General features: G+C 50.1%; 14 protein-coding genes and 2 non-coding genes across 16 annotated transcripts; 9 read left to right on the top strand and 7 right to left on the bottom strand.

Moving 5' to 3' along the window:
- Positions 1-105: 105 nt before the first annotated feature.
- Positions 106-2,616, bottom strand: KCS1 (inositol polyphosphate kinase KCS1; the record flags this gene model as incomplete). The annotated part of the gene is made up of 1 exon (NM_208080.1): positions 106-2,616. The coding sequence occupies one exon, from the start codon at positions 2,614-2,616 to the stop codon at positions 106-108; it is 2,511 nt and encodes an 836-aa protein (NP_982727.1).
- A 457-nt stretch (positions 2,617-3,073) lies between these two features.
- On the top strand, positions 3,074-3,145 carry AGOS_t0027. The gene has a single exon. It is a non-coding gene; the product is annotated as a tRNA-Asp (tRNA).
- An 80-nt stretch (positions 3,146-3,225) lies between these two features.
- Positions 3,226-5,172, top strand: AGOS_AAR183C (alpha-mannosyltransferase; the record flags this gene model as incomplete). Its single annotated transcript, NM_208079.1, has 1 exon — positions 3,226-5,172. The coding sequence occupies one exon, from the start codon at positions 3,226-3,228 to the stop codon at positions 5,170-5,172; it is 1,947 nt and encodes a 648-aa protein (NP_982726.1).
- A 346-nt stretch (positions 5,173-5,518) lies between these two features.
- Positions 5,519-5,590, bottom strand: AGOS_t0026. Its single transcript has one exon. It is a non-coding gene; the product is annotated as a tRNA-His (tRNA).
- Positions 5,591-6,239: 649 nt separating this feature from the next.
- Positions 6,240-7,043, top strand: AGOS_AAR182C (La RNA-binding domain-containing protein; the record flags this gene model as incomplete). Its single annotated transcript, NM_208078.1, has 1 exon — positions 6,240-7,043. The coding sequence occupies one exon, from the start codon at positions 6,240-6,242 to the stop codon at positions 7,041-7,043; it is 804 nt and encodes a 267-aa protein (NP_982725.1).
- Positions 7,044-7,210: 167 nt separating this feature from the next.
- On the bottom strand, positions 7,211-8,895 carry COQ8 (protein kinase COQ8; the record flags this gene model as incomplete). Its single annotated transcript, NM_208077.1, has 2 exons — positions 7,211-8,557; positions 8,611-8,895. The coding sequence occupies 2 exons, from the start codon at positions 8,893-8,895 to the stop codon at positions 7,211-7,213; spliced, it is 1,632 nt and encodes a 543-aa protein (NP_982724.1).
- A 356-nt stretch (positions 8,896-9,251) lies between these two features.
- Positions 9,252-11,552, top strand: PRP43 (DEAH-box ATP-dependent RNA helicase PRP43; the record flags this gene model as incomplete). The annotated part of the gene is made up of 1 exon (NM_208076.1): positions 9,252-11,552. One exon carries the CDS (start codon positions 9,252-9,254, stop codon positions 11,550-11,552), a length of 2,301 nt encoding a protein of 766 aa, NP_982723.1.
- Positions 11,553-11,780: 228 nt separating this feature from the next.
- AGOS_AAR179C (AAR179Cp) lies at positions 11,781-12,542 on the top strand (the record flags this gene model as incomplete). Its single annotated transcript, NM_208075.1, has 1 exon — positions 11,781-12,542. The coding sequence occupies one exon, from the start codon at positions 11,781-11,783 to the stop codon at positions 12,540-12,542; it is 762 nt and encodes a 253-aa protein (NP_982722.1).
- A 242-nt stretch (positions 12,543-12,784) lies between these two features.
- Positions 12,785-14,245, top strand: NAB2 (mRNA-binding protein NAB2; the record flags this gene model as incomplete). The annotated part of the gene is made up of 1 exon (NM_208074.1): positions 12,785-14,245. One exon carries the CDS (start codon positions 12,785-12,787, stop codon positions 14,243-14,245), a length of 1,461 nt encoding a protein of 486 aa, NP_982721.1.
- Positions 14,246-14,569: 324 nt separating this feature from the next.
- RPS2 (40S ribosomal protein uS5) lies at positions 14,570-15,325 on the bottom strand (the record flags this gene model as incomplete). Its single annotated transcript, NM_208073.1, has 1 exon — positions 14,570-15,325. One exon carries the CDS (start codon positions 15,323-15,325, stop codon positions 14,570-14,572), a length of 756 nt encoding a protein of 251 aa, NP_982720.1.
- Positions 15,326-15,788: 463 nt separating this feature from the next.
- Positions 15,789-16,250, top strand: OM14 (Om14p; the record flags this gene model as incomplete). The annotated part of the gene is made up of 1 exon (NM_208072.1): positions 15,789-16,250. The coding sequence occupies one exon, from the start codon at positions 15,789-15,791 to the stop codon at positions 16,248-16,250; it is 462 nt and encodes a 153-aa protein (NP_982719.1).
- An 82-nt stretch (positions 16,251-16,332) lies between these two features.
- MON1 (guanine nucleotide exchange factor MON1) lies at positions 16,333-18,078 on the top strand (the record flags this gene model as incomplete). The annotated part of the gene is made up of 1 exon (NM_208071.2): positions 16,333-18,078. The coding sequence occupies one exon, from the start codon at positions 16,333-16,335 to the stop codon at positions 18,076-18,078; it is 1,746 nt and encodes a 581-aa protein (NP_982718.2).
- A 204-nt stretch (positions 18,079-18,282) lies between these two features.
- AGOS_AAR174W (AAR174Wp) lies at positions 18,283-19,665 on the bottom strand (the record flags this gene model as incomplete). Its single annotated transcript, NM_208070.1, has 1 exon — positions 18,283-19,665. One exon carries the CDS (start codon positions 19,663-19,665, stop codon positions 18,283-18,285), a length of 1,383 nt encoding a protein of 460 aa, NP_982717.1.
- A 1,209-nt stretch (positions 19,666-20,874) lies between these two features.
- ROT2 (glucan 1,3-alpha-glucosidase ROT2) lies at positions 20,875-23,613 on the top strand (the record flags this gene model as incomplete). Its single annotated transcript, NM_208069.1, has 1 exon — positions 20,875-23,613. One exon carries the CDS (start codon positions 20,875-20,877, stop codon positions 23,611-23,613), a length of 2,739 nt encoding a protein of 912 aa, NP_982716.1.
- A 122-nt stretch (positions 23,614-23,735) lies between these two features.
- SLX1 (endonuclease) lies at positions 23,736-24,641 on the bottom strand (the record flags this gene model as incomplete). Its single annotated transcript, NM_208068.1, has 1 exon — positions 23,736-24,641. One exon carries the CDS (start codon positions 24,639-24,641, stop codon positions 23,736-23,738), a length of 906 nt encoding a protein of 301 aa, NP_982715.1.
- Positions 24,642-24,919: 278 nt separating this feature from the next.
- On the bottom strand, positions 24,920-27,043 carry AGOS_AAR171W (uncharacterized protein; the record flags this gene model as incomplete). The annotated part of the gene is made up of 1 exon (NM_208067.1): positions 24,920-27,043. The coding sequence occupies one exon, from the start codon at positions 27,041-27,043 to the stop codon at positions 24,920-24,922; it is 2,124 nt and encodes a 707-aa protein (NP_982714.1).
- Positions 27,044-27,592: the final 549 nt, after the last annotated feature.

Below are 27,592 nucleotides of genomic sequence, written 5' to 3'. Positions count from 1 at the left end.
ACTAATTATTACATATTGTTTCATTAAGTCAAAGACCGACGCAAGAAGCATCTTGATATGCAAGTACCAAAATCTTCACTAATGCTGCAACAGGCTTTCGGGCATTCACTCGCTAACATCGTCGTCTGCGCAGCGGGGTTCGACGTCAAAAATCAATTCATACTTGCGCCATTTCTTTCTCAATTCATCGTTTGGGTCGTGTACCCTGGCCTCGTCTTCCTTGTCGAATTCCTCGATCCAGTCCCATGGCTTTTGGAATGAATCGTCAGAATCCAAGAACTCTTGCAAGCTTTCTTCGTCGTAAACCAACGGATGGTCCCCGGTTAAATGGTTCCAAATGACTAGTAGGTAGAACTTGAGGGACCGAAGGCCGCGCAAGAACCCTCTGTCCTCAAGTTCGGGGTTCTTGGGCGGGATTCGGAAGGTCCCAATGCTTGTGTCAATATCCTTCTTAGTCACGCACCGGGCAAAGTCTATGAGATTTAACTTCACCTTACAGCGCTTGCTAGAGGGATTATTACCATCATACATCAATAACAATGATGAGCCGTACATACGGTACGACTTCAACTTAATAGCTTCGCTGTACAAGGTTTCCAACTGCCTGACTAAGCAAGGTAGCTGCTTCAGAATACTCCTCCTAGAAACGCCATCGTATAAGAACCTGGCTAACACACGAACAAATTGCCAGCCGATTCTTACGCGGCGACCAAAGTACTTATCCCTGGTAATGTAGTAGTCCTTGTTCCATATTTTGAGGCCGCAGATACGAACTCCAAGCTTACGAGAAGTGGTGTTTCTACATTTTTCGCGCTGCGACAACTGTTTAGACCGCTTGGCATCCACACCGTACTGTCTTGTGCCCATTTTCAAGTCCAAGACGCAAGGTTTGTTCAACTTGCGTGTTAAATCCTCCAACAGTATAAATTTAGAGACAACAGTGTGGGAATGCTCTTCGTAAGAAACTGACTCATGCTGGGATTTGGACTGTGGTGAGTTAGGAACAGATGCAGTTAGGGATAAATCGTCCTCCAATTTAAATAGTTCATTTTCTGGACCACAATACAGGCCACGGTGCATTTCTCTTAGATCTACTAAGGAATTATGGGAATCGTGTCTTTTCTTCTTAGAAATGAATTTGTTTGCAGTCGAAGACGAGGTGGAAGACGAGCGCGACTGTTTACTCTTGGGGAAGTTAGTCAAACAATCGCTAGATTGTATCCGCATGGTATCACCTGAGTTTTTATCTATAGGAATGCTACTATTACGGAAGTTGCGATGCTGATGGGCATGGTTGTCATGAAAAATAGGCTGTTGGGTCCGGTTAGATGACTGCCCGAATACCTCTTCTATGATTAATTCCTTCAAGCGGGTATTGATTAATGTCGATCCTGTGGGGTATGATGAATGACCTGCCGTGTCATTGCCGGTACGCCCTTGAGTGTTTGAATTGACAAGACACTCGCTCTTAGCTGCCCAGGATTCCTGGCTTGGCAAGGATGATGGCGAATGCGAATATTTGCTCCATAGGGAATCTGGGATTATATGTTTATTGTCATTTAGGCATACCTCGGGCAGGGGGTTTTCCTCTACGAGAGGCAGTGATGTAGTATGATGCAAAGGCTCCAACCTGGGAGTCGCGGGTGCTTCCACGTTATCTGGAGACGGTGGAGGATTACCAATATCTGCTACTTTGCGGTCTTTCGCTTGGATACTGTTCAGAAATTCGCCCTTTGATGTAAAGTGCTGCCGAACATTGAGTACGCCGAAATAGCGTGGCATAAACTGCAACAAGTCAGGATGTTTGAGCTCGATTGTTTCGTACCAGCTGTTTTCCTGATTGACTAGTGCTTTGCATACAGCACGCTCACTGAATCTGAAAATGGCTGTATGTCCACCCACGTTATCTGTGAATGGTTGTAGCTCCACCTTGAGCGGAAATTCCCGCGTTTCAGAAGATGAAATAACATCACGTTCGTCGTCATCCTCAAACTCGTCCTCTTGGGTACGGTTTCCATCGCTTTTCTCGTCTTCTTCGTCTTCCTCGGAGTCTTCGATAGCTTCTTCGTCTGACGCAGAGAGGGAAGACACCTCACTATCCAACTCGACTGATAGCACCTTCCGGCCCTGCCCGGCAACACCTCCGCTCGCATCTTCCTTATATTTGTGCGGGAAGTATGTTGCAGACGAAATCGGCTTGCCCAATGACTCGTGCGAGGAAACGATCGCTGACGACCGTTGTGTGTACAGCTCGAGATCATGCTGCGCCTCGGAGGCCAGCGCTGCAAGCTTGGCACCGCCCCACTCGCTCTCGCGCTCCTCGCGCTTCTTCTTCTTCTTCTTCTTCCATGGGTCCTCCGCAGCGGTCACACCCTCGTCCCCGCTCGCGCCCGTCAGCACCTTCTTGCCTGTTTTACCTGCCTTACCGGACTTGCCGCTGCCATCTGGAGGCGGTGGACTATCGAAGATCCCCAAGTATGTGCTAGCCTTACGTCCATGAATTACGTGTGCCGCTCCCGTCAACCCCGGCGCCACCGGCTCTCTACAGGGGCCGGCCCGCGCTTCTCCCGTGCTCTGACCCGCCTCTGTGGCCGTTACACCCCTGGCTGCCTCCATTTCTTGCAACACGAATCTGCTTCTTTGTACTGCAGCGGACCGTGAGAAGAGCTCCTTTTGCTTTTTTGTGTTCACCGCTGGTGTATATCTCCACCTATAACTGCCTCTGGCCCACTCTGGCTGAGGGCCAATAGAAAAAGACGATAAATACAACAAATCAAATAAACACAGAGCAAGCTGAAAGTGCAACCACTGTTTCCTGAAAATCTGCCACCCTATATATCCTATAAGCCCTCTGTGTACTGGCAGCTCTGAGTGGCAACGTAATGTTATAACTGCGCATGCATACGCTAATCAAAAACATCCTGTCATGCAGATTGCAAAGTGCAATCGCGTACTTCTTTTGGTTGCGAATGGAACCACGCGGATCACGTGCCATCGCAAGCACGTGGTGACATATAGCAAGTGATATACAAGGAGCTACTTATACTCAATCTCGTTTCGTTTTATCTTGTAGTCCGCGATAGTTTAATGGTTAGAATTCGCGCTTGTCGCGCGCGGGATCGGGGTTCAATTCCCCGTCGCGGAGTTTTTTTTGCCCGAGGCTTTGCAGCTTACCGTGCCGGCAGTTGCCGATCTAAACGGAAAAGAGGGGCAAATTGAGAGAAAATGGTACAATCGCCGTCGATAGCTATATTGGTTGCCTGGGGTCTCCAGTGCAAAGGCCTCCCGGACGCCATTTTACGGACAGTCATTGCACTCCTTTTAGCAACTGATAGGTCAGGGATGGTTAGCTATGGTCTAATGGGTAACTTTTCGAAGAAAATGGTGCACAGAGGTATGGGCCGTTGGAGATTTCGAGGCCACCGATGGTCGTTACGGTATATTCGAATATGTGTTCGAACAGTTATGGTTTTCAGCATGCTGGCCCTGGTCCTTCAATATAGCGGCAAGATACTGGTGGCCTCAATCTTGCACAATAGCGTTCGTCCCAGCAGCAAAACACCGCTCCATACAGTACATGCTGTTGAACAACTCCAGTTCGGGAGATGGCCGCTGGAAAAGAAGTGCCAGTGGTACTTTGCGAAAGAAAAGAGACAACAATGGCTGAACGAAATTATCGAAAGGTCGCGTGGTCGCATGAAGGATGCCTCGGTGACAGCTGCCATGCTGGAACGACTACGAGTGTTCGACACTTGTTTCATGCAAGGAGATATAGGTCTTCGTGAGGTTTTTGGTGAGGACATAAACTTGTACTCTCTCCATCATGAACTATTTCCGTTTTTAAAGAAAGTACGCGATTGGAGCGAACTGCTCCCCCAGGTATTGGATCTCAATGATGGGTCACGTTATTTATTGGGGAACAAGCTACCCGAGCAAGCATTTAAGGTGGATAACGACTTACCATTTTGGGAGAATTTGCGGAGATCTTCGAGTGGGCGAGGGATAGTAGCGACCGTGGCAGACATTCATCTTGATCAATTGAAGCGCCTGCTCCATGTCCTTGATGAACTGGGGAATAAATTGCCTATAGAGTTGGTGTACAAGGGTAACGACTTCTCTCGATTGCCTATCAAAAGACTGAAAAGGTACGTTCGGCAGCACACAAAACAGCGAGTTCGGCTGGTGGACTGTTCGCGTGTACTACGCAGTACACATATACCTAAGATAAAGAGGTTCATGAATAAGTGGTTAGCCACTATATTCAATTCATTTGAGGAAATAATACTACTAGACGTGGATGTTGTGCCACTGGTTCCAATCGATAGCTACTTCAAACTTCCCGGCTACACTAAAACGGGCGCTCTGTTCTTCAAGGATAGAACGCTTCCGGAGTACCTTCCTGTTTCATGCACAAAAGCGATACTACTCTTGCCACCATCGTCGGAGGAGAACAAACTTTGGGGACATTCTATGAGATATCGAACACCAATGACAAAAGCTGGCGCACTAGACCGGACCAATTCCGCCGAAACAGAGGTTATGTACAACTATTTCATCGAACGATATCGTCATCAGGTAGAAACTGGTCTGGTGGTGCTGAATAGAAAGCAACGGCTCTTTTCTCTGGTTACTTCGTTCATGATTCATTTAAACTTACGATTCAGCGAGTGTTTCCACGGTGACAAGGAAGTATTTTGGCTGGGACAGCTGCTTACAGGAAATGAGTACTCAATTCACCCAATGCCTGCAGCTATAATCGGTGAGCTTCAGCAGGGTGAACGAAAACTGGCTGCGACGGAATATCGTATTTGCAGCACGCAGATTGCTCATCCAGATACTGATGGAACTGTATTATGGATTAATGGCGGCATGTGGAACTGTAAAGATAATAAAGCTGCAGAAGAAGACTTTTCCGATTACAACCGCTACTTCACAAGGAAATTTGGCTCCCAGCAAAAACTAGCCGATTGGTATAAACAGACACTTAAAGTTACTGGTGTTTTTAGCCCAGAACTAAAGAATTCAAAATGGATACCTGCAAAGGAATGCAAACAATCCGCATTTTGCTCCTCTGTCTTTGTACATGATGACGAGGAGCTTCAATCTCTGAAGGATGCTGATATCTCGGTATGCAATCATCTAGCGTCAGTTTGGGGCTCGTTGCCTGAATAATCCGGACTGGAATAGACCGCAAATGCCCCAAGTAGTCTAGGCAACGTACTAGTGTATCAGCGCGACAGAAGTACAGCATTTATCAAATTTTCAATAGCTGAAGACTCAGAAGTCTAGTTAATGCGCACAGACAATTAATAGTTTAATAATCTTCAACCCAATTGCGCACGAACAAATAATATTTTAATAATCTGCAACTCAATGTCACGAACAAATAATATTTTAATAATCTGCAACTCAATGTCACGAATAAATAATATTTTAATAATCTGAAGCCTAATGCCACGAATTATGCCGACAGCTCAAGAATACTGCTTACCTAAGAAATACAAAAACAGCAAAAAAATGCCATATCCTGGAATCGAACCAGGGTTTCAACGGCCACAACGTTATGTACTAACCACTATACTAATATGGCAACTGTTGGATGTTCAGTTACTCGTATGAATATGAATGAGGGACAACGGTCAAGATGGAGCTCTGGCTCAATATAGAGGAATTGAGGAAGAAGCCGTTGGATGCGTGGCCTGAGTCCACTTCTGAAGCTCTTGGCATAAATCCCTTTTCAGAGTCGCCTTTCCAGCTGCTATAGCCTCACTGCCCTGGCTACTACAATTGATGCTATGACCATATAGTATCATGTAACCAGCTGGTATTATATAGTGGCTCAATAGTCTTATGGGCTTCATCCAGCGGGGCGCACGCTGTCGACGCGACAGCATAACCTGCACGTGACGCCCAACGGCCTTTGGCGCTGCGACTCACGTGGATCGCGTTAAGGCGTTCCTCGCAGGTCAAGCTCCGGGCGCGTCAGCTTCCAGCGAGGGAACAGGGTACCCAGATGGCTGAAGAAGCACGCCCAACGACGGCGTCACAAAAATGATAAGCGGAACGCTTTCAAATCTGGCAACTTGAAGGTAAAAATGTAATATATATAATGGCCACTATATACCAAGGGCACTGTCTATTTGTGTGACAGCAGTGGGTAGATGAGGGTCTTCGCTTGAAGGCAGGAGAGGAACTATTGTCGTCAGCCGGGAGCACAGCGAAGGATAAGGCTAGCACCGATGTTGTCGACTTCTTACGGCTCTTTGCAACGGCATAACAAAGAATGCTTTGCTCCTGCGTCGTCGTCGAAGGGAACTCTGCGGAGTTGCGTTGAATTTACCGATCCGTTCTCGCCAATGAGCGCGAGGTCGCCGGACTGGAGCGTTCGTAATGGGTCTGTATCTGGAGTGGAACTACCCGATTCGCCAGAGTTGGCAAATAGCGACTACCATGCGTACAGCCAGTCCACGCTTCCCACACCAGTGAATAGCTCGCCGGTGGCGCCAATATCGAAGGGGTTTGGGATGCAACCGTCGCTGTACCCCTATCTTGCCCCAATGACGGTGGTGGCGCCCCAGGAAGGCGAGCCGATCACATCCACGATCGGGCCCTTTACAGTTTCGATGCCATTGCCTGAGAGCGTTGGAACGTGTAATCCATCAATGTCGCCCGTGCGCTGCCTCATAACGCCGCTAGGGGAAAACAAGATTATCAGCTACTACGAGTTGTCACCGATGGCGCGGGTAATAAAGCAAATTGAAGACATTAACAAGCAATTGCTGTACTATTTCTCTGAGGAGAACCTTCCACGGGATCCATTCTTGAGGGATCGCATGGATCCGGAGGGATTTGTCGACATTGACACGTTCCTACAGTTTCCACGTATAGTCTCAATGACTAGAGACCTGCCTAATCGGCTGCAGAAACTTGTCGTGCTTGTGAATGCATTTAAGTGCTCTGAGCCAGATGTTTTTGAAATTAGGCACAACTCTAAAGTCAGGTTGAGGGTTTCATGGGATCGCTGGGTCCAAAAATATTCGTAGATTTCCCCAGGACAGCCCTGGCACACTTTCGGACCTACATTGCCACTTTAGTTTGCAGAGAACCCATATCGACGATTGACAACACACTTAGAGCACTGTGCACTGCTCAATTCGGAAGGAATCTGCTTTTAAATATACACAGGCGGCTAATTATATACACCAGTAAATCATTTTTCGTTCAATGCAAAAATCTCGTCAAACAATTTAGCGCAATGAACTCTAGCACCCATCCTGGCGCACAACAAAAATACACCACTGAATTTCCTGTGCAAGGAGTATGTCTCTTCTGGAGGTGGACACATGCGCTCGTTCAGCATTAAACCAATGTTACCCCGTATCCGGTCGGTAACATCCTGGTCAGAAAAGTCGAATGTCTTATCCACTTCCCCAGAAAATGGCTCCCCGAGTGTCATCACTGAATCGACATGTGCATTGATCATCGCGCGCGATTCCAATCCCGTTAGATATCCCAGCTGTTCAGACATTTGGTGAACGCCTTCCCGGTCGCCTTGAGTGGCATAAGTCAACAACTTCCGATAGTTGCGTATGAATTCATCTGGGAAACCTCTTGATGCACCAAAGTCCAGTAGCTCGATTTTTCGCGTTGTAGGATTGTACAGGAAGTTGGCCCAGTTGGGATCTGTCTGCATGTACTTAAATTCCGCGATTTCTTTCAGGCATAGGCGCATAATGTTTTCGCAAATGAAGTCACGTACTTCCTGGCTGGCTACATCTGCGGGCAACTTCATGATCTCTGTACCACGCATTCTAGACATAACGATGATATTTGGCGTAGTCAGAGAGTCGTAGACATGAGGCACTACAAACACCGAGTCATCTGCTAGAAGTTTCTCGAAGTGCTTCAGAGCGGTGGCTTCACGAATATAGTCACACTCCCAGCCAAGTTCAGTCTTTGCATTTGCGACTGTTTTCTCCAAAAACAATCCTTTGGGTAGCAGGCTGGAAGCTGTTAATAAAACCAGGATATTGTTTAGATCAGAGTCGATTGAGTCCTTTACCCCTGGGTACTGTACCTTGACGACACAGTCATCGCCGTTTGGAAGCACAGCCTTATGCACCTGGCCAATGCTGGCTGCGGCTATAGGCACATTTTCGAAGGACGCAAACTTATTGCGCCACTCTACACCTAATTCGCGTGCCATGAGCCGGTCCAGTTGACGCTGAGGCATATAGTGAGCACTATTTTGCACACGCGAGAGAATCTGATACAGCTCCGCAGGAAGCACCTTTGAATCCTGAAACGACATCATCTGCCCAATCTTTAGCGCTGCCCCACGCATCTGTGAGAACTTTTTAGTGATCCGTGCAATGTTGGTATCGGAGAGTAGGAGTGACTTCAGCGTTGGACTCTGCCCCCGACTCATCTGGGACAGACCCTGTGATGCCGCAGATATACCTACACCCGCTGCAAGAGAGCCGTAGTGAAATAGCCGAGAAATTCGAGAGCTTGGCACCGACGAGCTCTCCATGTGCCTTACCTCCGCATCATCTTCCTACGGGTTCGTTAGTACCGTGCACCTAGCAATCCCACCGTACTTGTACATACGTTTCTCTTCGAGCTGGTCGAGTATTGCCTAGTCCCGCGCGGTGCGCTTGCATTTCGCCTTAGCTGTCCTGCTGCCTCCTGACGTGTTTTATCGGAGAGCTGGCGGGCGCGGTTCCATTCCGGGTCATGGAACCATCGCGACTTGGACAGCAGTGGCCTTGTCAGGCTTGAGGTAGACGCCCAAATGTAGAACGATTCCCGTGCGATGTCTACCGACCCGCAAAACACATCTTTAGAAGATATGAGTACGCGGTAGGCGTGATATAATGACTCCCTGGTACCCATTTAGACTGGTTTTATCTTCGCGCTATGGTACGGGCCGGGATTAAAAGTCGTAGTAGTTGTCGTTTTACGAGAGCATTACTGGACAAGAAATGGCGCAGAACACATCCAGGCTACGTTACGTAAGAGAGACAAGCGGATTCGTATGCAAGCAGGATCGCCATTCATCTCCACACGGCGCCAGTCGTCTATTCATTCGCTGTGATGAGGCATCATCAAAGAAGCACGTGATACATGACCTTTCTTTTTACGTCCTAGTGAAAAATTTGAACGGCGATGAGCTTCACCAGGTTATTGCGAGTAGAATACTAGGTACTGGATAGCAGCAGCTAGGATAGTTATATTCGACATTAAGGGCAATGGCTAAGAGGAGATTGTCATCCGAAGGGCATGCAGACCCTGTAAAAACGTCTGTTCCCGAGCATGCAGCCGAAGTTGCGGAGGAGCTCTCGGCTACTCATCGGCAAACGCCCGTAGAGCCTATGGTCCACCATGACGCTGGAGAATTCACAGACATGGAGCGTCACAAGACCACAGCATCACAAGCACGTCAGCTGGAAGATGGAGAGAACAACCCTTTTACTGGGAAGCCGTTCTCGGAGAATTACGTGAAGATCCTAAAGGTGCGGCGGGATCTACCTGTGCACGCCCAGCGGGATGAGTTTCTAAAGATGTACCAGGAAAACCAAGTGATGGTGTTTGTGGGTGAAACAGGTTCTGGTAAGACGACGCAGATCCCGCAGTTTGTGCTGTTCGACGAGATGCCTCACCTGCGTAACACGCAGGTTGCTTGTACGCAGCCCCGTCGTGTGGCCGCGATGTCGGTTGCGCAGAGAGTTGCGGAGGAAATGGATGTTAAACTAGGCGAAGAGGTGGGTTACTCGATTCGTTTCGAGAATAAGACATCTAATAAGACCATATTAAAGTACATGACCGATGGTATGCTTTTGAGAGAGGCGATGGAAGACCACGATCTAAAACGCTACTCGTGTATTATATTGGACGAAGCCCACGAGCGGACACTTGCCACCGATATTCTTATGGGTCTAATAAAGCAGGTTGTTTTGCGGCGGCCTGATTTGAAAATCATTGTCATGTCCGCAACGCTGGATGCTGAAAAGTTCCAGAGATACTTCAATAATTCACCGCTATTAGCTGTTCCAGGGAGAACCCATCCCGTCGAAATATATTACACTCCAGAGTTTCAGCGTGATTACTTGGACTCTGCGATTCGTACAGTCCTACAGATTCACGCTACCGAAGGTGAGGGTGATATTCTTCTCTTTTTGACAGGTGAGGAGGAAATCGAGGATGCCGTGCGAAAGATCTCCTTGGAGGGTGACCAATTAATCCGCGAGCAAGGCTGTGGACCAATTAAGGTATACCCATTGTACGGTTCGCTTCCACCACACCACCAGCAGCGCATTTTTGAGCCCGCTCCAGCATCCCACAATGGGAGACCAGGCAGAAAAGTGGTTGTTTCGACTAATATCGCAGAAACCTCGCTGACCATTGATGGTATAGTCTACGTCATTGACCTGGGGTTCTCCAAACAGAAAGTGTATAACCCGCGGATTAGAGTCGAGTCCCTTCTCGTTTCGCCAATTTCTAAAGCGTCCGCCCAACAGAGAGCTGGTCGTGCCGGTCGTACGAGGCCAGGAAAATGTTTCAGACTGTATACTGAAGAGGCATTTAAGAAGGAATTGATCGAGCAATCCTATCCTGAGATTCTCCGGTCGAACTTGTCCTCTACTGTTCTGGAGTTGAAGAAGCTGGGTATTGACGACTTGGTTCATTTCGACTTTATGGATCCTCCAGCACCTGAAACAATGATGCGCGCACTAGAAGAGCTAAATTATCTTGCATGTCTGGACGATGAGGGGAACCTAACCCCTTTGGGCAGGCTGGCATCTCAGTTTCCGCTTGATCCCATGTTGGCGGTTATGCTCATAGGATCGAATGAATTCCACTGTTCCGAAGAAATTCTGACAATCGTCGCCATGTTGTCTGTTCCTAACGTCTTCGTGCGCCCATCCAAGGATCGGAAACGTGCAGACGATGCTAAAAGTGTCTTCGCACATCCAGACGGGGACCACATTACCCTTTTGAATGTCTATCACGGCTTCAAGTCTGATGAGGCGTACAATTATGGCATCCATCAGTGGTGCAGAGACAACTTCTTGAACTACCGTTCCTTAGCAGCAGCGGACAACATTCGTTCTCAGTTGGAGAGGCTAATGAAGCGCTATAGCCTGGAACTAAACACTACAGAGTACGATGATCCTCGCTACTTTGACAACATCAGGAAGGCGCTTGCTGCAGGCTTTTTCATGCAGGTAGCGAAGAAACGCTCGGGAGGGAAAGGCTACATTACTATCAAAGACAACCAAGACGTGCTCATCCACCCTAGCACGGTCATTGGCCACGATGCAGAGTGGGTAATCTACAATGAATTCGTGCTGACTACTCAAAACTACATACGGACGATCACCTCCGTCCGTCCTGAGTGGTTGATTGAACTCGCACCTGCGTACTATGACCTTGATAACTTTCAAAAAGGTGATATCAAGCTCAGTCTGGAACGGATTAAACAAAAGATGGATCGCATCGAAGAGCTAAGTAAAGAGCAATCCAAGAAGCATAGACAGAGCCGCGCGTAGTTCGTGAGCTTGTTGTAGCTAAATATCTCTCTGATATAGCATGTACACAATAATAGGACTTTTGAGCTGTCCTTCGTTACTTCGGATTAGCAAATTATCGCAGAAGTTAGCAGGCACCGCCGCCCTTGTTGGTGCGCTTGCACGAAAGCAGCTGGTGATGTTCGGCGTCGCTAAAAACCCTCATTTGTGCCTATCATATGCCCAGCGCTACAGAGTCTTCGCATCATCATGTTTGAGAAGGACGAGATACTCCCACTTGATGAGGCCAGGTCCCAAAAGATAAAGGAGTTCCTGAGCCTCTCCCTCGGGCTGATCACCGAATCCATCGAAAAGAAAGAATATGACTCCATAGCGAGGTCTGTTTCGGTCCTGAATATGCAACTGGGACTGACGGAACTCGAGGAGATATTAGAGGACCGCATAGTGGACTTTTACACCGAGCATCGGCTACTTCAGGATGCCATGGCCATCTACGAGCCTGCCATGATTCATGCACTCGTGGACCGTGTCTCAAAACTCCGCGAAAAATACTACGACCCTGACACGCAGGCGGTCGACCCCTCGTCACCAGACTTCGATCTCATCAACCTCTTGAACATGCAGTCTCTGATCATGATGAGACGTAGCCGGCGCCTGTATGAGAAGATTGCCGGCTCCTACAATCGTCTCATCGCCGTGGACCTTACTCTGGATGACTTCGAGACTATAGTTCATCGCTACAGGGATGGCCTGATGTTACTGAAGAGCATCAACCTCGAGATGGTGTACTTTGTCCCCTACTGCAAGCATTTCGAGAACATCACGATCTTTGTGAAAGAGTTTGGCACTGGCCTAACGAACATCAATGAGAAGTACAAGAGCGCCTATAGATTCCTGGTACAGGCGCGGAACTACCAGCGGAAGATTCGGCGGGTCAGCCTTGACTCTCTGATCGACGGTATGAGAAAGAAGTGCGAGTCCATGGGCAACAAGCGGCAGGGTCTCGCTTAAGTAATTTGACGATTAAAAACACGTGCACCACGAAAAGTGTATTTCTTTTTGTTTTTTGAAGTGGCAAAACGATGCGAGCTGCTTACAGTAGTCCATCTTAGTTTCTTACTACTTTGTCATCGGAGAAACATTGGTCGCCTCATCTATATCAGTGAGATACCATACACCCGGTGTATTGAGCAACTCTCAAACGTGGCCAAGCAACACAAGCCACACGAAGAAGACTATACAACCGAATAAACATGTCGGCAATCCAGGACGATATAAGTGGCTCGCTAAAAACGGTGGTAGCGGAGAAGCTTAAGACACTTCAGAACTTCAGCGAAGATGTGAACTACGTCGCCGAGTATATTGTGCTTTTGCTATCAAACGGCGGCACGCACGACTCGGTTCTGCAAGAGTTGGTCGGCCTCTTCGATTCCGTTCCACAGCAGGCGTTGGCCGACGTCGTGCAGACCTCGTTCCAGGCGCTTCAGCTGCTGCGTTCTGGAGACAACATTGAGACTGTATACCAGAAGCTGACGAACCCGGGGATGATGGCGCCAGAACCACCCGCGGAAGCGATGTCTGTATCTGCCCCATCAGAACCGAGCGTATCGACGGAGGCTACCAGCATGCCTCGATCCGCTTTTGAGGGTATGGTAGATCTTTCAGCGTCGAAGTACGCTACCAAGAACCCAACCTCATCGCGTGGCGGGCTCAAGCGTGGCGGGAAACAGGGTGGCATCAACAAATCCGCGAGCGGTCCACGGAAGGGCAACCAGCAGACGGGTGGGAAGCATCGTATGAATGCCTTGGCGCGTGCGCTCGGGATGGAGGGCGAGGATGCTGCCAATAATGCGCAGGTGAACATCATACCGAAGAAGGAAGGGCGCTGTCAGCTCTTCCCTCGTTGCCCGTTGGGGAAGTTCTGTCCCCACGCTCACCCTACGAAAGTGTGCCGCGACTACCCCAACTGTCCAAACGCCCCAGGCACCTGTGAATACCTCCACCCTAACGAAGATGTCGAGTTGATGAAAGAGATCGAAAAGACGAGGGAAGAGTTCCGCGAGAAGCGGATAGCGCTAGCACAGAGTCGCGCCAAGCCCATCCAGACGGGTATTGTGCTCTGTAAGTTCGGAATCATGTGTTCCAATCCTATGTGCCCATTCGGCCACCCGACGCCTGCCAACGAGGACGCCAAGGTGATACAGTTCATATGGTGTCCTCAGAACCTAACCTGTGACAAGAAGGACTGCGACAAGGCGCACTCTTCCTTGTCCAAGATACGAGATGTTCAGCCTATTGCTGCTGCGCCACGTCCTTCCAAGCCGGCTGCGTTTGCACCAGCCGAGCGCTCGCTCGAGCAGTGTAAGTTCGGCGTCAAGTGCACGAACAAACGGTGTAAGTACCGCCATGCGCGTTCACACATTATGTGCCGCGAGGGCGCTGCGTGCACGCGCATAGATTGCTTTTTCGGCCACCCCATCAACGAGCCCTGCAAATTCGGCGCCGAATGTCGCAACGCCCACTGCCTCTTCCAGCACCCACCAGGCCGCTCGCTGCCAGACAAGTCACAGGCTGCTACCGGAGCTCCCTCGTGGCCTGCCCATGCCGCCGGTGGGAACCAGTCCGCTAACGAAAGACCCTACGCAGTTGCGGAATCCGCCGGCATAGAGCAAGCGCCAATCCAGGAGTCTGACGGAGATGCTACTATGGCGTGAAGCCGGCCCCTAACCTTACGAGCGCTACTGATGACGAACTCTACTTTATATTGTGTCTATACTAAAAAAAAAAAAAAAAAAAAAGCTAAATAATGCATTGAAAAAGAATGCCAGACGCTAGTGTCTTGCTGATTCTTTGCCGTACGGGCACGGCGCCATATCTCCGATATGCACCGCCAGCCGCAGACGCGCATCGCAGCCCTGTACCAGCGTCGGAAGACAACCGATCTCCTGCCCAACGGCAGTCTGTGTGCCATGCGCCTAAAGGCTTAGGCGGGCGGTTCACGTGCAAAGAAACAAACTGTTGGTATGTACACACACTACTTAGAATCTCTTCTTCTGGGCAACGGCCTCGTCGGCGTAGACGTCTAGAGGAGAAGCTGGCAACTGGTTCTCTGGCCACAAGTCTGGGGTCAAGAAACCGTAGGTGTTACCAATGGCAACGAAGGCAGCCTTCAAGGTGTTCTCTAGGGTACGGGTAGAACCGGTGGAGGAAGTGTACACATCCTCGACACCAGCAAGCTGTAGAAGCTTCTTGACAGCTGGAGAGGCGACGATACCGGAACCACGTGGGGCAGGGATCAAACGCACAGTGACGGAACCAGACTTACCAGAGGTCTTCGTGGCTAGAGAGTGTGGCTGACCAAGGTTGGAGCCCCAGTAACCTCTTCTAATAGGGATCACGGACAACTTGGCGATGATGATACCAGCGCGGATGGCGCCGGCCACCTCCTTGGCGGTCTTGATACCTAGACCAACGTGGCCGTTGGAGTCACCGACAACAACGACGGCCTTGAACCGGGTTCTCTGACCGGCACGGGTCTGCTTCTGGACAGGCTTGATGTTCATCACCTCGTCCTTTAGACCTGGTAGCAGGGTGTCCACAATCTGGAACTCCTTGACTGGTAGCGAGTGTAGGAAGATCTCCTCGACGCTGGTGACCTTGCCGGCCTTCACAAGACGGCCCAACTTGGTCACTGGCACCCAGCCCTTCTCCTCGACCTCTCTTCTGCCCTTGCGGCCCTGACGGCCCTTGTTTCTGGCGCCGAAGCCGCCTCTTCTTTGTTCTGGAGCTGACATCTTGCTATCGTCGGAATGGAACACGGAAAGCTGGGGGAGTAACTTTCGATCGACGCTGCTGATGTAGTTACGATACAGCTCCGGCCGCGCGCTTGCGTGCTGAAAACCTGCCCACGGTCTGCGTCACCAGAAAGGAGGTCTGGGTGCTACCGCTGTTTCCGGCCTCACGACGTGTCTGGGTTTCACACTGAAACCCACACATCAGACAAACGCAGTCCCGGACGGCTCGAAAGCAAAACCCGCGTGAAGGAGCAACGCGGAAGCTGCGGCGTCCGTGCCGAATCTCGTCAAAAACAGGGGTCACGAAGGGATTGGCGCTGGCGCCAGGACTGCTACGGGGGCATTGGCCCCGGCGGCAGCCCGAGCAATGGAGCAACCCCCTTCGCGAGGTACGGCTCACACTGCGGGTATAAAGGCGGGGCAGAGCGGTGGAAGCAGACAGTGACACACAGGAGAGGACAAGATGTCGGACAACAAGATTGACGAGTCGATCGACAAGGCGCGGTCGGGGGCCAAGAACCTAATCGACAAGGCGTCGGACGGGTCCAAGAAGCTGGCCAAGGATGCGAAGAAGGGCCTCGAGAAGGGCGAGAGCGAGCTGCAGCGCGCAGCGGAGCGCGTGGGCGAGTGGTTGAGCGGCGCTGCGGCGGGCACGTGGGACGTGGCGGCGAAGACGGCGGGCGCGGCGCGCGACGTGGCGTCGAAGGTGTTTGTGGAGCTGCAGAACCCGGTGGTGGCGGTCAACGCGGTGTTAGGCGGCGGCGCGCTGATGGCGTGGCTGCACGGGTATGCAGAGCACCAGAGCCGGTACTTGCAGGGCAAGACCGACCGGGCGATTCTGGCGACCGTGGGCGGCGTGGCGGCACTGGTGGCGGCCGACGGGCTGCTCAGCTATAAGTACTATCGGCAGTTTGACCGGAAGTAGGTGTGTAGCGTTTGTAGCGAATGACTATGCGGTTTGCGCCGCGGTGAAAATACGGCGCCCGGGGGGCGGCGGGCGGCTTGGCATGAGCACAAGTGGGTCGCGCGACAGCGCCAGCACGCGCGAGAGCGCGCGGGAGACGCGGGCGGGGCCGCAGGCGCTGCCACTGGGCTCGGTGGTGTCGCTGAGCTCGATGCGGTCTGCAAGCCCGACGCACGCGCCGTGGGTGGCGAAGCCGACGACGTCTGTGGACCTGACGAACCACTTCATGGAGGTGGCTGCGCGCGGGGGCGAGGAGGAGCGGAGCTTGGCGTCTCCGGGCGAGGAGATGCAGTACGAGCTGGCGCACAGCATGAAGGCTGCACCTGCGCTTCCCCGCGAGTTGCCCAGCCCGTTCCGGGCGGCGGGCGGCAGGGGCGCGCTGCCGCAGGAGAAGCAGTTCTTCGTTCTGACCGCGGCGGGCAAGCCGATATACTCGATGCACGGGCCGGAGGAGCTTGTGATGGGGCTGATGGGGATTGCGCACACGCTGCTGAACTACTTCGAGCTGGACGGCCCGCGCGAGCGGCTGCGGACCATCACGACATATGACGCCCACGGCGTGCTGCAGCGGTTTGCGTTTCTGCGGAAAAAGCACGTGGTTCTGCTGGCGATGACTACGCGCAACGAGGCAGAGGCAGAGTTGCAGCAGCAGCTCGACCTGTTGTACTCTTACTTGGTATCTAGTCTGTCGTTGCGGCAGATGTCCCGTCTATTCGAGCGGGCGAACTTTGACTTGCGGAGTTTCCTGACGGAGTCGGACTTCCACAATCTGGACCAGCTGTGCCGTGCCATGTGCGACGGCACACACCTGGGCTGGACTTTGGGCGCACTGGAGTGCATAACGCTGAAGCACTCCGTGCGGCAGCGTATCAATTCGATAATGCTGCGTGCAACACGTGGATTGGCGGTTGGAACGTTGCTTTATGGGATGATAGTGGCGCCAGATCACAGACTGGTATCTGTGCTTCGGCCGAAGGGTCACACCCTACACACCACGGATTTGCAGCTGCTGTTCTCAATGGTTGAGAATCAGCTGCAGCTTCTTCATAGCAGCCAAGAAGTCTGGGTACCTCTGTGCTTCCCCAAGTTCAATGGGAACGGCTTTCTCTATTGCTACATCAAGTTTCTACCGACGGATACTGATTCGGCCAGCAACGAGACCACCCTAGAGGGAAATATGCACATCAAGCCAACGTTAATTTTGATTAGTCCACAGAAGAGCTCCTTCTACGACCTGCACACATGCGCCAGTGAAATACTTGATAACCTCGCTGTGGCAGGCATCATGCCGCACATAACTGCGCCATCACGCTTCACTATTAACGACATTCCCGCGCCATTAGTGCATCATTTCATCTACAAGTCGAAGAAATATGTGCAATATGTCATGCCAGAAACATCTAGCACTACAGACTGGTCTACATTGATGAAATACTACTCTCACTTGCGATCAAATGCGCTAGACTCCCATGGAAACCCTCTTAGTGAAAATGTCGTTGCCTTCGCGCGGTGGTGTGCGTCCTCAGGCCAGGTCCAGGTAGAATATTGTGACTCCAGCGAAGAACTGCAAGTTGAAGATCAGCCTTCCTCGATCTTTAGTGAATCATTTGTAGAGGAAAGTTTGAACATGACTGGCCTTTCGTGGATCACTCCAAGCTTTGAACTGTATCTCTTGTGCAATAACGGCGAAATCCCGAAAGCAGTAGTCATGAAAAGTGCGAGAAATGTCGTCGGTTGGTGCTCGCGTAATGGACACAAGCTTTTCGTTTCAGAGGGTGCTGTCTTTTAATGTGATTTCATCTCACTCGCTATACTTTTTTATACGTTGTGTGTCTAGTCATCCAAGTATAACTACAAAGTTACAAGTTCAAAAGAACCTTAGTTATGTTAGATAAATAAAAGTACGTTCCTTACATGCCACAGCATAGTCTCTACCTCCTACCCGCCGGTATTGTCCTTCCGGCTGACAAACTGGTTTCATCCTTCCAGTGCTTCATGCGGCAGGGGTTTTCATCTCTGTTTTTAACGCACTGCCCGGCTTGCCTTTATGTAATAACGCCCGCCTCCTCGTTTTAACCGGGATTTCAACATCATTCAAATACTCCACAACACGAGCTCTTATGGCTCTCTTCACTTTTTCGACCTCAGGCAATGGGACCTCAAATTTCTTGGGCACCCTGCGATCATCGTGCCTATTAGTTAATCTCCGGTATTCCATAATCACCGCAGCATCCTCCTCCCCAAACCGCTGCTTTAATTTCATGTACCAGATACCGCATGCATTGCACATAGACTTCCTTCCTAGCGGTCCTGAGCGCCATTCACTTGTGTCACGGCTTCCACATTGTAAACAGTTCATTGTTTTTGGATCTCTGATCACAATGAACCAACTTGGAACAATCAAATCTTGGAAGAAATCATTTCTGAATTCTCCAACATGTTCCGGTATATATCCAACACGTTCTTCGGCCGGGATGGAGAATGAGACCGAGCGTGAACTGGTCGCTGTCGAGCCGCCTTGTATCACACCCGGCCCTGTACTGACGCTTGGGGAAGGGCTAGCCAACCGTGATGCAGATGAGCCTACCGCAGCCGAATGTATAACGGGTATGGGCGTCCCATTTTCCTGCCTCAGTCGTTCTCCAGGGGAACACCATGTTCCACTGTCAATCTTTTCAACGTATAAATGTCCTAATTTGTCCTTCCAGTATTTAACCAAGTCTAACTGTCTCTTAAATTTGTCTATCAAAAAGTCCAATTTCTCTAGGTCCCTGTATTCGATAAAGGAAACTAGTTCTCTCATAATCTCTCCATTAGGGATATCCTGCGAATACTGTACCATAGGCCAGTTTAGCAACGACAGATGTATTTCCCGGAGGGAACCAAATATCTCCTTTAGCTGAAGCGAATAGTCTCCGTTGTCGCGGATAATTTTATCTGCCATCAGATGTCCTGTTATAACTTTCAGGCTCGAAGAAGAGGATGATTCAATGTGTGTCAACAGCTGCGAGAGCTGGTCGAACGGATTTGCAAAACGCTGGGGCTGTGCCGCCTGCGGTTGAGCCGATGGCATCTGTGGCGGCACCGACCGCGAGTGAAATAAAGGCGGCGGCGTCATCTGCTCGTACTTCGCGCCGGCCGGCAACCCATGTGGCAACGCTGAATTTGCCATAGACCCATAGTTAAATGGACCAGGTGGTGGGAGCTGGTTATTGTGAAACAACAAGCCCTTGACTGGCGGGAGCACCGGCGTCGCGCGCATCGATGTCGACGCCGTCGGGTTGGACGAGCCATCCCCCACAAGGTTGTTGATGGAACAGACGTTGCTCAAGGCCGGACTGCTGATATTAGGTGGAGTCAATATCAGATTCTGCATGGATTGACGTCTGGTATCCTTTATTTGATTTTGTAGTAGCTCCTTTTGGTATATGCCTTCTCCAATGCGGGCAAAAGTTCAGACGACAAATGGATGTGTTCAAGTAAATGTATATAAAATTGGGTATCTAGACTTCCAACTTTAATCATAAATATTTATTTGAAATTACGAAATTATCTGAACACTTGTTTACGTTATGCTGCTTCAACTATATATTTCGGCGGACAAAATGTGACACAGGTGGTTTGTGTCGTTACACAGGCGCTGGCAGCACAGAAAAGGTTGCGCAAAGAAAATAACGGCGCGCGGAAAAACTTGATCGCGTTTCACGGGGACGTCGCCTGTTCTGTCATCTTTGTAGCGCCCTTCGTTGCCCGACCAACGATGTGATCTCGGCCGGCGTCAGCGGGCAGCCACCAGACCTGCCCGCTTACCGTGCCAAGTAAGACTCTCTCAAACTGCACCCATTATGCGTACGTATCGGAAGTCTCCGGCCATCTTGATATGGCCCCGCCTGTATATCCGGATTTAATGGGCACTTGACCGGAATAGGAAAATACCGTTTGTCGTCGGAGAAATTACAAGCATCATCGAAAAAAAATGCCCGAAGAGCACAAGCTTTCTCGTATGATCATGCCTCACCGGCGTGGAACATGCAGGTGAGGCGTATGTACCCCATGTTGCCTTATTTTTTCACCTGAAGCGGATTGGCTCTTGTTTATACAGACTTTTCTGCATCCCTTGGGGCCCAGAGCTAGGGCCTAGAATCCGTGTCGTAAGCGTTGGGCACTGATTCAACACGAGCACAATTCCAGTGCTGCTCGTAGAAACGAGGCCCCTGAAGTATATGGTGATATCCACATTGCCGGAGTATAGTTCTCTGTGGGGGCGACTTCATGCCATGTGCATCTCCGGCTTACTCCACAGCCGCACACGCTGCATTGTTTTGGGAACATCATGTGAAATACTGGTATAGAGCGCATTTCATAGGGGTGCCAGCAGCTGTAATAGGGCGGCATACCCCGCTCTATTTCATGTGTTCATGTGCTAGTTTAGAGGTATTTTTGAGGTGCATGGGTTATGGCTTACTTTGCATATGGAGATCTCATTCGCTCGTAACGTATATAACTGAGGTAGCCGTAAACTTGCACTGGTTCCCATTGCCAGAGCGAAGCTACAATAGCACCATCTGGCTGCAAGTTGTGAACAATGCATTGGAATCGCATACTCTTTTGGGGCTGTGCGCTTTTGCTGCAACAATTAGCAGATGCCTTTGATGAGGGAGTGCTAAGGAAATGTAATGAGTCTGGTGTATGCCACCGGAACAGGCATTACGGAGAGAAAATCGCTTCTAGCGGGGCCGTATACTACACTGTTGATTGGGATTCTTTGGAGCTGTTCACCTCAGGGCACACTGTCCAAGGTAAAATCACTAAGCGGCTTCCGAGAGGCAAGGATAAGGGAAGCATTGCGCTGCCATTCACCTTAGATGTACTTGAGAATTCTTTAGTGCGTCTTAGAATTGATGAAGACAGAGATGTTACCGGGCTTCCAGAGATCTTGTCTCCCAGAAGGTACAATGGCACTAGCGATTGGATGTTTGAAGACGGTGTGGTACTGCGCGCATCGGCTTGCAATCAGAGCACAGCCATCGTTGGCGACGGAAAAAAGATGGTCATCGAGAACTCGGATGACGAAGTCAAGGTTGAGTTATTCCAGAACCCCTTTAAGCTCGACGTTTATCACCACGACAAGTTGCTGGTGACGATCAACGACCGTTCTTTCTTGAACTTAGAGCACTGGCGCTTGCCCAGGACGAACTACCAGAACTCTCTCCCAGAGGAGAGCGATTATGACTCTTTTTACGACAACTTCCACGGTGCCGGCAATGACACTCTGCCATTTGGTCCTGAGTCTGTTGCTCTAGACGTGACGCTACATGGTTTCAAGAATGTTTATGGTATCCCGGAACATGCCGATAGCTTAAAACTACGTGATACTTCAGGCGGTGAGCCATACAGGCTGTTTAACGCGGACTGTTTTGAGTATCCGGTGAAATCCACTTCACCAATGTATGGGTCTATTCCTTTAATGGTTTCTCATGCACCACATTCATCGGTGGGGCTGTTTTGGGTTAACTCAGCGGACACGTGGATCGATGTGAACTACTCAGAGAACAATGTGAAGACCCATTGGATGTCCGAAGCTGGCGTACTCGACATAATTATATTATTGCAAGAAAGCCCTGCCAAGGTGACTGAGTCTTACACAAACATAACAGGTAAACCTGCGTTTCCTCCTATTTCGGCTCTCGGGTACCACCAATGCAGATGGAATTATAACGATGAACAGGACCTAATGACTGTAAACAATGAAATGGATAAGGCGGAGATGCCACTTGACTTCCTTTGGTTGGACATTGAGTACACAGATGAAAAGAAGTACTTTACATGGAAGAAAGATGCGTTCCCAGATCCCCTAGGATTATTCCAAAAGTTAGCGAACATTACGAGAAACTTAGTCACCATCATTGATCCTCACTTAAAATTGAATTACAACCTTACCGATATAATGGTGGCAAATGATGGTGCCATCAAGAATAGCACCGGACAGCCCTTTATTGGAGAATGCTGGCCTGGTACATCGATATGGATTGACACGTTCAGTCCTGTTGCCAAGAATCTTTGGGCTTCTTTCTACCACAATTTTGTTGAGGGCGCTAAGAATTTATTTATCTGGAATGATATGAATGAGATGGCAGTATTCGACGGTATCGAGAGTACAGCACCGAGGGATGCGATCGTTCACGGTGGCTTTGAACATCGAGCCGTCCATAACTTGTATGGTATGACTGTTCATCAGGCTAGCTACCAGGGTTTACGCGAACGTTATGCAGAGGACAATAAAAGACCGTTCTTATTAACTAGATCCTACAGCGCCGGTTCGCAGAGAACGGCTGCTGGTTGGTCAGGTGACGCAGTCGGTACTTGGGATTACTTGAAGATTACCATACCAATTATTCTAGCCAATAACATTGTTGGTATGCCGTTTTTTGGTGGCGATGTGCCTGGCTTCACGGGTGATCCAGATCCAGTTCTAACAGTACGTTGGTATCAGGCTGGTATGTGGTTCCCGTTATTCAGAGGGCATGGCCACAAGGACACTAAAAGGAGAGAACCTTATTTGTTGGAAGAGCCATACAAATCTATCGTGCGGGATGTGTTGAGAGCAAGATATGCTCTTCTTCCAACCCTTTACACAGCATTCCACGAGTCGAATGCCACTGGTGTGCCAATAATAAATCCAATGTTTTACGAAAAACCAGATTTGGAGGAAGCTTTTGACATTGATGACCAATTCTATTTGGGTAGATCCGGCCTTCTAGTTAAGCCTGTCGTCAATAATAGCACAACCACCACCGTATTCTTCCCTCCAGGCAGATACTACGATTATTTTACGTTGGAAACTTTTGCTATTACAGATGCTAAGCGCTTAACCATAGACACTCCGCTATCCAAGATACCTGCGTATTTAGAGAGTGGCAAGCTGATTGTTACAAGAGATCGTTACAGACGCACTACAAAGTTAATGGAGAGAGATCCATATACGCTGGTTGTTGCCCCAGACGATGAGAACAAAGCATATGGTGTCCAGTACATTGACGACGGTGCAACATTTGCATACCAGGACGGTAGATATGTGAAGGTCGAATATTCCTACTTTGAGTCAGGCATGTCCGCAAAAATCTTGAAAACTACCGACGAGTTAAAAGACTTAATGATTGAAAAGATAGTTATCGCCAAACACCCATCGTTCAAGCTTCCAGGTATCTGTGTTTTTAAACAGGAACAAGCTACATGGACTGCGAGAATAACTGAAGATGAAAATAAATACACTATTCACAACTCCGGTGTCAAGGTTGGCGTTGAATGGTCTATTAAGTTTTAATATGCCCGATATGAATAGTGGGATACTCTTGGATTCCTTTCTATGAAAGTTAATGTGTATGAAATAGCTGTGAGCTTAAGTATGTTAAGAAATATTACACTATTATTTTGGTGGTGTATCAACTATGCAGACAGGAACATCGAATAACGAACGATTCGAGCCCAACTTAATTCTATATTACAATTTGGACACTGACCAGAGGTTGGTATGAGTGGAATTTCTCCTGTCCTTAGTTCCTCGTCGCTCGCAAATACGTTATAAAGACAGGACAAACAGGAAAAGTAGTCGCATACACTATTGTAACAAAATGCCACCAGTTCTTTCTCAGAACTAAAGCTGTCACTATCTTTCACGTAGTCTACTATTTTTTCACATATTGCACATCTCATAGCGCCGTTTTGGAGACGCCGTCGGTATTCCTCCAGACATTCAGAATCCTCTTTCAGAGAACGGCCATAAAACAATTCCACGAGTCTAAGGTTTTTCTTCGCATGCTCTATTACACTCTCTTCATCCTCTCCTGTGGGCTCGCTTAGTGCATCTTCATCGACCTCCACATGAATGAAGGGTGCTTCCAATTTGTACTTATCTAGGAACCATACTCGTTGGATATCCTCACTAAATAAATGTACGACCAAGCTCATCACCTTGAAAAATGGGTGATGTAGAAGCAGTTTAAGCACTGCAAGCCTCTGGTGGATACTTCTGCCTCCACCTTTCTTCTTCACTATTCGATCTTCGCTCTTGATGAAACGGGTCTGATACGGGTGTTGCCATGCATGTTCGAACTGTAAAGCAGCGATCTTACTCGGAAATCCGCTAACAGATGCAGCAAGCTCCCAGGGTCGTGTTCCTTGACGTTTGGTCCTGTATGCGCCGCCTTTTGTCAGTAAGCCATTGTGTTGTCGAAGTCTTCGTACAGGGTTGGGCGTAGAGCCGATGTAGTACGATAGCCTTTTGGGTATTGAGCGAAGCAAGTAGCAACAGTAGAAAGCAGGAACCCCCGCCGTGCCTATATCATCTCCCATGCTTATATGTTTGAGGCATAGATGACTTATATATGAAACACTTTGCCGAGTTTGTGATGAGATCTTCCTTAGTGATAAGATGTACGTCAAGATTTATCAAAATTATAAAATTATTAGATAGAACTAGCGGTAGATATTAACATATAAGGAAGTGGCTCTTTCTAAGGAGCAGAAGATATTAGGTTTTGAAATATTAGGTTGTAAGAAGGTATTGACACCTGCTAACATATATAATGACCGGGAGAATTGCCCCGGGTAGCAATAGCAACGGTGGAAACCTACTCTGGTTTTTCCGCCGTGATTGCAATAAGACGCAAGCATCCTGCATTGTCATCTATTTGGCCCATGTGCTCATCAATGTACCTCCTCGGCAGTGTCTGTGGGTCAGTTCCAACTGGATACTTACTACGATCAGTTAAAAAGGTTCGCACTAGAAAATCGTAGTGAAACGTTGCAAGTAGCTCGTTCACGAACCCCATTTCATTCACGAAATCGCCGCGCTTGAATGTCAGAACGGTATATTTTACGTTCTTGAATCCGACCTGTCGGAAGATAGGAGCAATATTCCTAATGGGAAACACTTGCAGCCCCCGTTTGATGGCCTCAAAACGAATAGCCTGAAAAACCTTTTTGAGTTCAAGCGTGGTCGGGAACATAACTTTGGAGCCATCATCGTCCATGTTGGAATCGTTGAAATCGTACAGGACCGCTGTTACTGGCGCTCCGGGAACCATACAGCGCTTGATCTCATTCAGGAATGGTAGCCATTGAGGAAACGTCAGCATGTACAAGATTCCGGGGCAAAAGATCGCAGGGAACGTATTGGATTCAAAAGGTAAACGGATAGTAGTTGTGCTGCTCTCTGCTAAGGACTGCCGTCGGCTGCCAGCTGCACTTCCTTTGCCGTCTTCTGTGCTACTAGCTTCCGGGTACGGTAGACGAGACTCACTGAGATCGACCTCCAACCGGTCATAGTTGTACAGGGTTTTGGAATAGCACTCCTCGAGCCATTGGTTAATGATGTAGAGATTTTTCCTCTCCTGCGGATCACTGTGGGAAGCAAGGTCTGCACTGTACGCCTGTGCGGCTGGCCGCGGCCCACCACCAAGAGGGATCATATCCCAGGTCTGGGGTAGGGACGACGGTCTTACCGAAGCAGGGGTGTTGTCTCGATCTACAGAGTTACGCTGTTCCCTGCTGGAGGAACCTGATCGAGAATACACCTCACCGTGCGGCCCGCGCTTCTTGAACAGACCTGCAATGCCGGTTGTCATAGCATGGACTGCCGAAGTAAGCTTGTATTTTTGCTGGATATCCTTATTCCCATCGGCGCTTTCAAAAGACATCATGCTATAGTCGTCACTATCCGGGTACTCGTCGTTGCTGCTAAAATTACCGGCCTCATATTGTGGAGAAGCGCCTTGCTCTCCCAGTAGCGCAGTTGCGCTCTTATGCCCTCGCTTCTCCAAATCCCGCTCAATGTAGTCCCGCAGGGAGGGCCTGTGCCCCGTACTCTCCACATCCTCCTGTCCACGGGTCCTCACGGGCTGTATGGGGGCGGGGGAGAGCTCACGTGCTGGCGGCTCGTCTACTCCCTCGGTCACGGTGCTCTTCGGCGTCTTTATGTCGGATACCTCCAGCACCTCCTTGGGCGGCTTCAAATTGCATTCCAGTACGCGCAGGTTCGGCTCGTCAAATGCCACCTGCCACCCCAGACTACACAGCCCGCGGAAGTGCAGCACAAGCAGATCGTGCTTGCGGCTCGAATTCTGGTTGAACGAGTACATGTTCTTCTCCGACATAATGAAGTAAGTTCCAGTGCGCACCGTCAGCCGGTTCGCCTGATGGAACCACAGCTGCACCAGCTCGCGCGTCGCCTCCAAACAGGCCGCGCACAGCCGCTCCGTCCCCGCCGTCCCGTAGTCCAGCTCCAGAAAACGGATGTAAGCCGACAGCCGCTCGCGCGCCCGCAGCAGCGCATCCTTCGTCGACGTCTCCAGGTTGAACAGCAGGAAGTTATCCAGCTCGCTGTACACGTCCTGGCCCGTCGACCCCGGCCCCCGCGCGTGCTCCCCCCCGCAGCACTGCGGCAGCACGTTCCAGTCCCGCGTCGGCCCGGTGTACTCCTGGGGCGCAGGCGGCACCGGCGCCAGCGGGGAACGGACGCCCGGCTCGGTCGACGACCCCGACGCAGAGTGTCGCCGCGTGTACTTCGTCCGTTGCGGCGACGTCAGCGACGCCGAGCTCGACTGCGACCCATACTGCCGCTTCAGCGCCGACCCGGCGCCCTTCCGCGACTGTGAGCTCGACGCCCGCTTCCGCGCCTCCAGCGCTGCCAGGGGAACCGTATCCCATGGCACCTCATACGCATCTCCGATGGCCAACACCGCCTTTTCGCGCATCGTCGACCTCCCGTTGCGCTCTTTGCTCTTCGGCACTTTTGCGGCTTTCTGTCGTCTGTATCTGGGCCTGTTGCGCTACTTCGCACCCAACCTTGCACTATAACTAGGCCTACGACTATTGCTGTGACCGTTCTAGATCCAGCTTTTTCTGCTGGCCTTGCCTTGCCTTACCAGGTAGATGCTTCGCTGAAAAAGGGGGAAGAGATGAGCTTGTCTTTACTGATGACTACCTTTATAGAAGGTTTAGTTGTGGTCGTTTCGCTAAAGTAATCGAGCATGTAGCAGAAGATATGTCACAGATCCCGCTTTCGGCTTCTCTTGTTATCGTAATATAAATTTGCGCAGCGTTGGGTTTCCCTTCGGCTGTGCCAGGCTGGCGCAGCAGAAGCGGGGCTCCTCGATCTTCCGAGCGGACTAAGTAGATGCCGCAGCAGACGCGTTTGCGTCAGACGTGCATGCAGAGGATAAGATTATGCGCGGTGAGACGTAGCGACTCGCACGCTCGAGGAAATCTGAGGAGACAAGGCGGGGGACAGAGGAGCGGGAGCA

Source organism: Eremothecium gossypii, chromosome I (genome assembly GCF_000091025.4).
Source record: "Eremothecium gossypii ATCC 10895 chromosome I, complete sequence".
NCBI classification, from domain to species: Eukaryota; Fungi; Ascomycota; class Saccharomycetes; order Saccharomycetales; family Saccharomycetaceae; genus Eremothecium; species Eremothecium gossypii.
This window is presented reverse-complemented; position numbering and strand designations above follow the sequence as displayed.